This window comes from Mustela nigripes, chromosome 11, assembly GCF_022355385.1.
Source record: "Mustela nigripes isolate SB6536 chromosome 11, MUSNIG.SB6536, whole genome shotgun sequence".
In the NCBI taxonomy this organism is placed as follows: Eukaryota; Metazoa; Chordata; class Mammalia; order Carnivora; family Mustelidae; genus Mustela; species Mustela nigripes.
Window position 1 is genome coordinate 14,979,698 of NC_081567.1, and position 13,136 is coordinate 14,992,833.

General features: G+C 45.4%; 1 protein-coding gene across 2 annotated transcripts in view; it reads right to left on the bottom strand.

Annotated features, from left to right (window-relative positions):
- VKORC1L1 (vitamin K epoxide reductase complex subunit 1 like 1) overlaps nucleotides 1–7,966 on the bottom strand; it is a 69,175-nt gene extending 61,209 nt beyond the window's left edge. For both annotated transcript variants that reach the window (XM_059414777.1, XM_059414776.1), the window contains exon 1: nucleotides 7,691–7,966. In XM_059414777.1, the coding sequence (XP_059270760.1) occupies nucleotides 7,691–7,884 (194 nt within the window). In that variant the 5' untranslated portion in view covers nucleotides 7,885–7,966. The remainder of the gene's footprint in view (nucleotides 1–7,690) is intronic.
- Between the last annotated feature and the right edge of the window lie 5,170 nt (nucleotides 7,967–13,136).

The window sequence follows — 13,136 nt, forward strand, 5'->3', positions numbered from 1 at the left end:
ATTTCTAAGAACAAGAGAAAATAGTTGTGACATGTTAAATGAGGAAAAAAGATATAAAATACATACAGTATTATCCCAACCATGTTTTAAAATAATAGGTACATTTTATGAGCACTTGCTGTTGTGCCAGGTGCTGTGCTCCAGCTGTGTACAGACACGAGTGCACTGGTGTATTCATCTTCAGATAACCCCGAGCTAGACACTACTGTTACCCTCCCTTTATGAGGAGGAAACAGATAAAGGAGAGATCAAGTTATGCAGCCAAAATTTCAAAGCAGGTACCCTTTGGTCTATACTACGTCACCTTAACTATCAGCACAACATGCAAGCGGAAATAAATCAAACTTTTAAAGAACAGTGGAGTTGATTATACTCCCTTTTCTTATTTTGTCACGAATCTTCCACCATTTTACTTCTCAAAAACAATGATTGTTTTTAAAAAGGTCAATAGTCCTACAACAGGATAATAGCATCCTTGAAATTCCCCTAAATTACAGATGCTAGTAGCCAAAGAAACTGTATAGCTTATAATCCAATGGTTTAAAAAAATTTTTTAGCAAAAAATTTTTTTCCAAATGAAACTGTATGTGGATCTATAATGAAAAACAGATTTAAGCTATATTTCACTCTATCAGTATATTTTAAAAGCTCAATGACATTTACAACAAAGGTCTTCTGATCAACACAAACTTTATAAACTACTGATGATTGGGGCAGTCAGACTTATTCTGTTTTGATTGCGCAGCATCAAGAACAACCGGATACAGAGTTGCAAATGATGAGTTTTGTTGTTTTTTTCAATAGCACATTAATGCTATTTAAGGACTTTATTATACCTGTCCCAAGTCTATGTAGAAGCACATTTCTAAGTTAAATCCCTAATAATAAATCTTAAAATATATAATAATCATGACATCAGAACATGATGCACAAGGCAGTCACATATAGCGTAATACAATGAGAGTTCTACAGTAGTGAATTTGCTGATTATCATTTTAGATAAACAAACAAGCACTGACCTGAATTTTTAAAATACCAATATAAAGCTGTAATCCTAATCAATTAAAAATTCAAGTATAAACACAAAGAAAGAAAGAAACTCTATTATAAGGATTTTTATCCTGAGTATTGGCATTATGGGTGATTTTAATTTTTTCCTTTTGTTTATTTTCCCTCAAATACTCTAAATATAGTGATTTTTTTCCTTTTTGTCTTTTTAATCTTTTTTTTTAAGATTTTATTTATTTATTTGACAGAAAGAGATCACAAGTAGGCAGAGCAGCGGGGGTGGGGGGGGCGGTGTGAGGGTCCTGGGAAGCAGGCTCCCCGCTGAGCAGAGAGCCCAATTGGGGGCGGGGCTCAATCTCAGGACCCTGGGGTCATGCCCTGAGGCGAAAGCAGAGGCCTAACCCACTGAACAACCCCGGCACCCCTCTTTTTTACTTTTTAATCTTAAAATAACTATAAATCACAGGAATTTGTAAAAAAATGCACAGGATGGCCCCTAGCACACTTCACCAAACCTCCTCAAAGGTAACATCCTATGGAGGTACCTGGGTGGCTATAAATTACTATAATCTTGTTATTTCAAAAATGCTATATAAATGCAATCATACAGGATGTCAACTTAAGACTGGCACTTTTTTCCACCTGGCATAACTCCTTTGAGACAACCTGGCAGTATAAATCAGTGGTCTCTACTGCGTTAAAATTTATCATGATATGCATTTGAGTATATACAAATGTTTATAAATGTTTTAAAGTTTAACACGTTAAAATGTGAGTCAAATGCTTGTGAAATCCCTGCCACACAACTAGGAGTTGGGGGAACAAATTCTGAAAACTGATAATCTAATACCAGTGCAGTGCAACTGAGTACAAATACTACATAGAAGAGAAACCCAAAGCTCAGTGCTTGTCCATAGTTACAAGAACATGTGGTTTACAAGAATGCCTGCTTTTGCATTTTTCTGGACAAGCTCTAGATTCCAGTCCTTTTACAACCTAGGTGGGTCTGAGTTACATTCAAATATGATCACTTGTTATTCCCCCCAAACGGCCACCAACTTCTGCCTTTCCTCATGCTGTTCCCTGGAGTCTTCGGAATCATCAAGGAAATGAATCCCTCTTAAATTCCTCCTTCCGGGTGGTGATTTAGCCGGCACCACACCCCAGGCCCAATTCTCCAGATTCTTTGCACAGTAGATCCATGACTCAACACCTCTCTCGGAAAGAGCTTCCCCACCCTCGTACAAATTCAAACTAACTTTTTCTCCTCCCTACCCCAGGTGCCTAGATACCCTTTATCTTCCTTCCCTTGGCAATTTCCTGATAGCTCACCCCACTGCATACCTGTTCACTAACTAGGTGTGACAAATCCCTTATCTTCACAAGTTTAGGCTTAGAAGGCAAACACTCCAAAAACTTATTTCTTGAATACCAAGCCTTCATAGTAGTGTCCTTGCCTTCCCCCGCCAAATTGCTCTAAACAAGAAAAAGCTATAATGCAAACTCTAAAAATTTTTGGCAAACAGAGGTCTTAAAAAAATGGCACCAATGTTTGCATAGTTTTAAAAAACTCGGCCGATATGGGCATCACTCGATCAATAGTAGATCTAAATGGAATTCAAAGTAGTAAAGAGCCTGGGTTAGAACCAAGCCTCTGTCCCTGTATTATCTATATCAAGTTTCACTTACATTCCATGTGCCTCAGTTTTCTCATCTGTAAAATGGTGATAAAAGCACCTCATAGGACTGTTAAGAGAATTAAGTAAGTAAGCATTTAAAACACTGCTTTGGGGGTACCTGGGTGGCTCAGTGGGTTAAAGCCTTTGCCTTCGGCTCAGGTCATGATCCCAGCGTCCTGGAATCGAGCCCCACATCGGACTCTCTGCTCAGTGGGGAGCCTGCTTCCTCTCCTCTCTCAGCCTGCCTCTCTACCTTCTTGTGATCTCAGTCTAATAAATAAATAAAATCTTTAAAATTAAATAAATAAATAAAACACTGCTTTGCACACAGTAAGCATTATCTTAAGTATTAAGAGTTTTCTCTAACACCACAGCAGTCCAGTTACAATTGTGATATCTTCTTTCATACTCTAAGTTCCTACTGCTTCTGAAATTTCCATACCAAGAAACAACAGAACATAAGAACCAATATTTTATTTTACGTATTAGTCAAAACTAACTACTAGAACAAATTTTCTTTCACAGGTATTAACATAGCATGAAATACGAATATAAGCACTTAAAAATATGTGATGGAACGAATGCTAGCAAAAAGTAGGATATAGATCAGAATACATAATATGATAATTTTATGTTTAAAAATGGGAAGAATAATATGGTCATATTTATGCTTGTACATAAAATGGCTCTGCAAAGTTTCACAGCTGCTATGGAGAGGGAGAAGTGCGTGTCTGGGTGAAGGGTATGAAAGAGATTACTCACCATGTACACTTTAGTATCTTCAAATGTGAAACACCCATGCATTATCTCTAGAATTCAACTGAAAGAAATGTCCAGGGGTGGTCCCCAAACAAGTTCTCGAGAAGCCAGGTTTCCAGTCTGCTACTAATTGTGTTACCATGGACAAGCTGTTTAACCTCCGAGTCTGGGTGGACAAAGAAAGGAGTAGCACAGATTTCTAGTTCTACTTTAAAAATGGAAGATTCCAGGGTCCCTGGACGGCTCAGTCCATACAGCATGTGACTCTTGATCTCAGGGTCATGAGTACAAGCCCCATGTTGAGCAGCAGAGCTTACTTCAAAAAAAAAAAAAAAAAAAAAAAACACCTCAACAAAAGTAGTAAGTAGACAGCACTATTACTTTTTTTAAGATGTGAGAGAGGTATTAGTTCAACATTTTGCAAAAGAACGCAATTTTTTGAGGAACTGATGGTTTTCGAATACCATTTTACAGTTTTTAAAACTGTAGAACTGTCAAGCCTATTCATCTTTTTTTTTTAAAGATTTCATTTATTTATTTGACACAGAGAGACACAGCGAAAGAGGGAATACAAGCAGGAGGAGTGGGAGAGGGAGAAGCAGGTTTCCCGCTGAGCTGGGAGCCCAATGGTTCACTCAATCCCAGGACCCTGGGATCATGACTTGAGCAGAAGGAGGATGCTTAATGTCCGAGCCACCCCAGGTGCCCCCTAAGCCTACATTCATCTTTAAAGGTCACTTGTACTATTCTTAACATAAGAACCCTTGTAGAAAGGGGTCTAACATAACTTGCAGAAAATACCTATAAAGAATATTCTAGGGGAAAAAAAAGAATATTCTGCATATTATATTGTTTCTCTCGCCACACTTCTGAGATTGTTTTAAATGCACTTTAAGTCTGTATACTACAGCTTGGAGGAGCAATAAAGTACACTAAAACAATTTACATCTAAAATACATAAATGACTATACCAAAAAAAACATACTACTTAAGGATGTTTATTATCAGACACCACAAAAAAAGGTAACACCTCCGATCAATGATAACAGCTCTGAGTATATAATTTATTCCAGGTATCATCCAGGTCCATCCTTACATCATCATTAATCCCACCACTCACCTGGCAAAGCAGGTTTTAAGAGCCCAGTTTAACCCAAGAAACAACCGAAGATCCACAAAGATAAGTGACTAGCTTGAGGCCACAGTCTAAAAGTAGCAGATTAGGCGCCCATCCAGAATCCATGGTTCTGAGTGCTGCACGGAACAGGGGTTAATGTTGGCTGGGAGGCGGGTGAAGGTTTGCAACAGACTATTTACTGATTTATATAAAAAGGAGGAAAAATAACGAGAAGAAAGCAAACCTTTTAATAAAGCTAAATGATTCGATTTAAAGTCTTTTATTTTGAAATTCTGGTCTCTCAAATCATTTGAGTTAAAATATCCTTTTTATAAATGAAAGCAGCTAGTGATGTGGGTTACTGTTGCTGTTTTCATTGGCTATACCTGGCAAAAATAAATAAATAAAAATAAATAAATTTGGCAACTCCATCACACCCTCCCAATATGGGGTGGGGGTAATCATTTCTTTTGAAATCCAAAGTCTGGGGGAGGGGGGGTGCACATGGCTGGTTCAGTCAGTGAAGCATGCAACTCCTGATCTCAGGGTTGTGAGTTCAAGAGCCACACTGGGTGCAGAGATTAAATAAATTATCTAAAAAAAAGAAAAAAGAAATCCAAAGTCTGGGAACTGCTCCCTTAGACAATGATGCCTCCCAAAATACTAGAGGACTTCACACACACACACACACGCACACGCATGCACACGCACCACCCTCAAAATTCTCTTTTTCATCTCTATTCTATTTGGATCAAGATACTTAAGGATTGAGAAATGAGAATAAAGTGCGTTTTAGCAACCCAAAGTCACATGAGTCAACAACGGGTTCTGGTAGTGGACTTTCCTCAGGATTCTGTTTATTGTGTAACTTTCCTGGTCCTTCCTCTGCAATTGTACTCACTCTAACCTGGGCTCAGGCTTTCTTTTCTTATGATAGTCACATTTTTTAATACTTGTGCTAAGTAGCAATCAATACTTAAGTCAAATAAAAAGAATTACTTGAGGTCTCCACTAATCTGATTTTATTTAAAGCCAGTCTGACAAAATAAAAACTTTTAATGATGTTTATCCTATCAACTTAGAGGAAAAAATTGGTCTATAAATCAGACTCAAGCCATGTTAATTTCCAAATTTCTGTAGCTCCAGTAAATATATTCGTATATATACACACACATAAACATGTATATGGTATATACATACATGGAGCTAGGCAAGTAGTTTATAAACAGGCTGATCAAACTGAGTAAGTTTCTTGAAAATAATGTTATTGTGTTTACAGCAAATAAGCTATTTACTCCTCGTTACCCATGTTTGTCTTCTTACCTATTCTCCTTTAGAGAGCATCGATTTTAAAATATTTTATGTACACAGCTACAGACTTAAACATTAGTTCCTGTCACAACATACTAAATTCACATTTAAAACTATAAAGACATCCAGGTACTCTTAGTCTTACATACTTATATACACTTTTAATATTCTACGTGATGTTATTTATATTATTTTCTGGTACTTTATTAGAAATGTTTAAAAGAGCACAAAAACCTGGATCTTAGAGGATATGCAACTGAAAATATTTATAGTCTATACTTATCGCACGGTTCAAAAACACTCCTTTTTAAAGGCAAATCGACTTTAAACGGAGCCCGACAGTCTGGGTAACAGAAAGCACTCTTGCACGCCTCCAAGGTAAGAGGTCCAGTGAAGTCTATTATGGACCAGAGTTGGCGACTCTAGCACTGGTAATGATTCTGCCTACATTCCTTACTCATCTAGTCTCCAAGTTATTTCTATTTCCCTTTTTAAAGGATTACTTGAACCCAAGTGCTGGACAGTCTTTTCACCTTGCACTTCTCACCGCGCGTCCGCACAACTAACTTCGGGTACCGGCGCTTCCAAGTGCAGCCGGACGTGCACAGCACGCAGGTGTCCACAGCAGTGGCTCCGCGCGTCTCGCAGGGAGGCTGGGCTGGGAGGTCTACGGCGAGGCTCGGACACAGCCCAGGACGCGGCTGACACCGGCGCGCACCGCTGCTCGGGATCACCGCACTGAAACCCGGGCCGCCTGCAGCAGGATCGCCGCCTCCCCTCGCGCGGCAGCAACAGGGTCCGGCCTTGGGGCCGAGGGACAGACTGTGGAGAGCGTCACCCGACCAGCCCAGGCCCGGCCCGCTCCCGCGGTCCCCAACGTGCGGGTCCAAACAAACGGTCTACGCAGCGAGCCGCAGGTCGGGGGCGAGCGGCCGAAGCAGCTCCAGCCGAGAAACGCGGCACAGCGGGCGAGCAGCGCGTGAGAACCGTCGCCCTCCGGCTCCGAAGCCGCGTCCCCGCTCCGGCCCTGTCAACGCCCCCCCCCCCCCCATCTTTAAGAGGAGCCGCTTTAGGACGCGAATTCCTCTTTCCCCAAAGTACCTCGCCCAGGACGGCCGGGGCAGCGGAGTCCAGCAGACGCGCCCCGGCCCGCGAGCCCCGAACCACCCCGCTGCGGGAGCCGCGCGCTCTCGGTCTCCTCGGGGCGCCGCGGCCACCGGCGACCGGCGCGAGGCGGCCCCGCGCCCCGCACCGTCCCCGCACCCGTCTCGGGCTCCCGGGGCTCCCACGGGACGCGACGTCCGCCGGCGCCCAGGGCCGGGTCCAGGAGCACAAAGGCGCCCGACCGCGGAGCACCTGTCCGGGCCGGGGAGCCCGGGGCTGCGCGCCCCGAGTCCGCGCGGGCCGCACCGCCCCCGGCGCCCGCCGAGCCCGGTGCCCTCGCGGCGCCCCGCGCGGGTCCCGCACCCCGTCCCGCCCCCGGCGCCCACCAGGAACCCCCCGCCCGCCCGGCCGCAGCCCGCCCGCCGCTCCCGGTCCGCGCCGGCCTCCCCGCGGCGCTCTGCCACCTCATCCCTCCCCGCCGGCCTCGCGGCCCCGCCGCCCCCGCCCCGCCGGCCTGCGCTCGGGCCGCCCCTCGGGCCGGGGCCGCCGGCCGCCTCCCCCCGCCCGGCCGCGCTCGCGGCGCCGTCGGTCCCTCCGCGGCCCGGTCCCCGCCGGCCCCCAGGCCCGAGCTCCCGCCGCGCGCTCCCCGCCCCCAGCCTCCGCCCTCGGCCAGCGCGGCCGCTCCCGGCCCCGCTCCCCCGCGCCGGGCTACCTGGAGGCAAGGGCGGCGGAGCACTTCACCCAGGGCCCCAGGTCGCAGAGGGCCCGGTGCTCGGGGTCCCGCTCCTTCTCCCGCTCCACGTGGTAGGCGTAGATGGAGAGCAGGATCCCGGCGGCGCACACTGCATACCGGGCCGCCCGCTCCCACCGCGGCACCGACACTCTCAGCAGGACGGGCGCCGCCATCTTCCCCCCGCCGCCGCCGCCTTCGCCGCCGCCGCCGCCGCCCTCCGCCTCCACCTCAGCCGCCGCCGCCCGTCGGGGCCCGACCCAGCCGCCGCCGCCGCCGCCGCCGCCGCCTCCGCCGCCGCCGCCACCGCCGCCGCCGCCGCCGCGCCCCATTGGTTCCCCCGCCTGCTCCGGGCCCCGCCCCCACGGGCGCGCGGCCCAACCGCCCCGAAAGGAGAGCGCCCGGCGGGGCGGGGAAGGCGCGCGCGGGCGCGGAGGGAGGGGGCGGAGCGCGCAACCGTCGGGAGGCGGGGCCGGCAGGCGGGGCCGGGAGGCGGGGCCGGCAGGCGGGGCCGGCAGGCGGAGACGGAGGCGGCGCGGCGCACGCAGCGGGCGGCACCGAGAGGAGGGGCGGGGCCGGGGGCGGGGCGGGGGGGGGGGGGGAGGGGGGGGGGGAGGGGAGGGGGGGGGGGGGGCGGCGCCTGAGGGCCTTAGGGGCCTGGGTGCGATGAATAATAAATTTCCAAAATACCACCCTGTGTGACTAAGTGAGCCCTTGGGCCCTTCCCCTGGGCATGGTGATCAATTGCCACCGTATTTTCCTTTTTTGTCATTATCATTTGATATTTTTGACCCAATCCAAATTAACCCTGGCAACGCCAGAGCTCATTACCGGATACGCCCCACCACGACCTCCCAACACCTCCGCGTTCAACAGGTGCAAACTTAAATATTCTTTTTTTTTTTTTTAAGATTTTTATTTATTTATTTGACAGATCACAAGTAGGGAGAGAGGCAGGCAGAGAGAGAGAGGAGGAAGCAGGCTCCCTGCTGAGCAGAGAGCCCGATGCAGGGCTCGATCCTACGACCCTGAGATCATGACCCGAGCTGAAGGCAGAGGCTTTAATCCACGAGCCACCCAGGCGCCCCCAAACTTAAATATTCTTAAAAATTATTTATGAGAAGACAAAAAAATATTTATAATGCCTTGCTTCTCTGTAAGGTGAACTTGAGATGGCTTAACATAATTAATGTGATACAGAAAAATGTAAAAATGAACTGAAAAACCAGGACAAAGAAAAAGACAAGTCAGAATAAAAGGAAACACCGGGAGTAAGAATACAGATAAGCAGGTCATAAGGTCTTGCATAATTATTAAAATTCAACCATAAATTTGGCTCTGAGTTTCCTGATGGTCACGATTTAAAAACAACAACAACAACAACAAAACGTGTGATTGTCACCATCTCTGAGAAGAAAGAAACACACCATTCTTGGAGATGGCCAGCTTTTCCCTGGTTGCAGCTCTCAGAGAGATTTCAGGAGCTTTATATAGTGATTCTGAGTAAGAAGCAATGTCCTTGCATTATCTATTGTTGGGTAACAGATTACCCCAACTTCAGCAGCTTAAAACAAAAATCCCTTATTTTCTCACAGTTTCCGTGGGTCAGGGATGTGGGTGTCATTCTGCTGGGTCCTCTGGCTCAGGGTCTCTTACAAAGCTGCATTCAACTCAGCCAGGCCAGGCATCTCAAGGCAGGAGGCCTCTTCCAGGCTCACTCAAACACCACTGCAAGCCCTCAGGTCCTTCATTAGTTCCGGCCACTGGGACCTCTCCATAAGAATTATTTCTCAATAAAGCCAGAGGGGAAAAAAGAAGCTAGTCTCTGGGTCCAGTTTGTACTGAAAGGGAAGGGATTACACAAAAGCATGGAAACCAGGAGAGGGGTCACCCAGAGTCATCTTAAAGGTTGCCAATCACAGTCCTCGAAAGATCACTCTAATTCTCTAGTGGTTTCCATAAATCCGAGTGAAGTCATTCTCCTGCAACCCCCCTCCTTCCATATTGACAGAGCCATTGATCATCTGGCTTCTTGCACTTATCACTATGTCTGTAAGGTTGATCCATGCTATTTTACACAGCAGTTGTTACTTTTCATTGCTGTGTTATAATCCATTATATGCATAACCACTATTATACTTTTATCTTTTATTTTTTTGTTTCAATTTTTATTAAATTCGAGTTAGTTGACATAGAGTTTCAAGAATAGAATGTAGTGATTCATCACTTGTATAACACCCAGCGCCCATGATAACAAGTGTCCTCATCAATACTCATCACCCACCCAGCCCATCCCCCACCCACCTCCCTCCATCAACCCTCAGTTTGTTCTCTGTAGTTAAGAGTTTTATATGGTTTGCTTCCTTCTCTCCTTTTTTTTCTTACCCCTTCCCATATGTTTATCTGTTTTGTTTCTTAAATTCCACATAATGAGTGAAATCACATGGTGTCTTTCTCTGACTAACTTATTTCGCTCAGTATAACACACTCTAATTCCATCCACATCATTGCAAATGGCAAGATTTCATTCCTCTTAATCATTGAATAATATTCCATTCTGTGTGTGTGTGTGTGTGTGTGTGTGTGTACCACACCTTCTTCATCCATTCATCAGTTGATGAACATTTGGGCTTTTCCCATAATTTGGCTGTTGGGATAATACGGCTGTAAACGTCATGGTGCATGGGTCCCTTTGAATCAGTATTTTTGTATCCTTTGAATAAATATCTAGTAATAGGGTTGCTGGGTCATAGGGTAGCTCTATTTTCAACTTTTTGAGGAACCTCCATGCTGTTTTCCAGAGTGGCTGCACCAGCTTGCATTCCCACCAACAGTGTAGGAGGCTCCCCTTTCTCCGCATCCTCGCCAGCATCTCTCGTTTCCTGACTTGTTAATTTTAGCCATTCTGACTGGTGTGAGGTGATATCTCATTGTGGTTTTGATTTGTATTTCCCTGATGCCGAGTGATATGGAGCATTTTTTCATGTGTCTGTTGGCCATCTGGATGTCTTCTTTGAAAAAAATAACTATTCATGTCTTCTGCCCATTTCTTGACTGGATTATTTGTTTTGGGGGTGTTGAGTTTAAGAAACTCTTTATACATTTTGGATATTAACCCTTTATCAGATGTGTCATTTGCGAATACCTTCTCCCATCCCAGAGGCTGCCTTTTAGTCTTGTTTGTTTCTTTCATTGTGCAGGAGTTTTCTTTCTTGATGAAGTGCCCATAGTTCATTTTTTTAAAAAGGTTTTATTTATTTATTTGACAGAGATCACAAGTAGGCAGACAAGCAGGCAGAGAGAGGAGGAAGGAGGCTCACTGCCAAGCAGAGAGCCTGATGCGGGGCTCGATCCCAGGACCCTCCTGAGCCAAAGGCAGAGGCTTTAAACCACTGAGCCACCCAGGTGCCCCCCCATAGTTCATTTTTGCTTTTGTTTCCTTCGCCTCTAGAGATGTGTCTAGTAAAAAGTTGCTACAGCTGAGGTCAAAGAGGTTGCCATCTGTGTTTTCCTCTAGGATTTTTATAGATTCAGGCCTTACATCTAGGTATTTAATCCATTTTGAATTTATTTTTGTGTGTGGTGTAAGAAAGTGGCCCAGTTTTACTCTTCTGTATGTTGCTGTCCAGTTTTCCCAGAACCATTTGTTGAAGAGACTGTCTTTTTTCTATAGGATATTCCTCCCTGCTTTGTCAAAGATTAATTCACCACATAGCCGTGGGTCCATTTCTGGTTCTCTATTTTGTTCCATTGACCTATGTGTCTGTTTTTATGCCAGTACCATACTGTCTTGATGACTACAGCTTTGTAGTAAAGCTTGAAGCCTGAAACTGCGATGCTTCTTACTTTTCTTTTCATTTTCAGGATTGCTCTATTTGGGGTCTTTTTTGGTTCCATACAAATTTTTAGATTGTTTGTTCTAGCTCTGTGAAAAATGCTGGTGGTATTTTAACAGGAACTGCATCAAATGTATAGATTGCTTTGGGTAGTATAGACACTTTACCAATGTTTATTCTTCCAATCCATTAGCATGAACGTTTTTCCATTTCTTTGTGTTTTCTTCAATTTCATTCCTAACTTTTCAGGGTACAGTTCTTTTACCATCTTTGGTTAGGTTTATTCCTAGGTATGTTATTATTTTGGTGCAACTGTAAATGGAACTGATCCTGATTCCTTCATTCCTTTTTTTGCTGCTTCATTATTAGTGTACAGAAATGCAGCAGATTTCTGTATGTTGATTTTGTATCCTGCGAATTTGCTGAATTCATGTATTAGTTCTAGCAATTTTTGGGTGGAGTCTTTTAGGTTTTCTACATAGAGCATCATGTCATCTGCAGATAGTGAAAGTGTGACTTCTCCTTTGCTGATTTAGATGCCTTTTGTTTCTTTTTGTTGTCTGATTGCTTAGGCTAAGACTGCCAGTACTATGTTAAATAACAATGGTGGATATCCCTGTCTCATTCCCGGCCATAACCACAATTTTATCTCTCCGTTCTCTTCACTTTTGGCAGACATTGATCCGTTTTAGCTATTATGAATGACGTTGCTATGAACATCCTATAAATGTCTTTTGGTGGACATAAGCACTCATTTCTATTGGGAAACATATTCAGGAATGGGAATAGACAGATATTCCCTCTGTGGGTTCAGGTCTTCCACAAAGCAGATGGAACTGGATGGGCAAGAGCTTTACAGGGGGCGACGTCTGGGAAGGATAAAGGAGAGAGGGAGCATGGGGACATGGGGAACCTCCAGACCACAGTGCAGGTCTGACCACTGTGAAAGCTCTGCGATTTCAGCCAGGCTGACAGGGAGCCCAGGCTACAGTTGTCTGTCACAGGAGCTGTCTGCACGACAGCCTGGAACTAGTAGGTCTGCCATGCACAGTTATGACTGGGAGCAGCCTGGAAATGGCATGGCCTCAGCATGAACACTGGAGTGGGCCCAAAGGTATGGCAGCTGGAGGCTACTGGCTGACTGGCAGCCCCTTGCAGCTGGCTGTCTTGAAGGGAGATCTGAGTGGTGTACCACCAGGTCCACCATACTACCAAGCAGCTTTCCAAAGTGCTTATACCGATTTAAACTCCCACTAGCAATGTATGAGATTTCCTCATACTCTAAATCCTCAACAATGCTTTGTGGTACAGATTGTCTGTCTTATTGGATTATAGAAGTTCTTTATATATTCTGGATACAAACCCTTTGTCAATACATGTATTGCAGACATCTTCTCCCACACTGTGTCTTGCCTTTTCCCTCTCTTGCTGATGTTTTTTGCTGAACAACAGAAGAGACTTTGAATTCTGCACATTCATTCCACTACCTCTCAACTTGGAGACTTCAACCTCCTCCTTATCCACAGCTTACCTGTCCAATTCTTCTAGAAGGCTTTCCCACCTCTGTTGTACTAGTGAGGATTCTGGGTCGC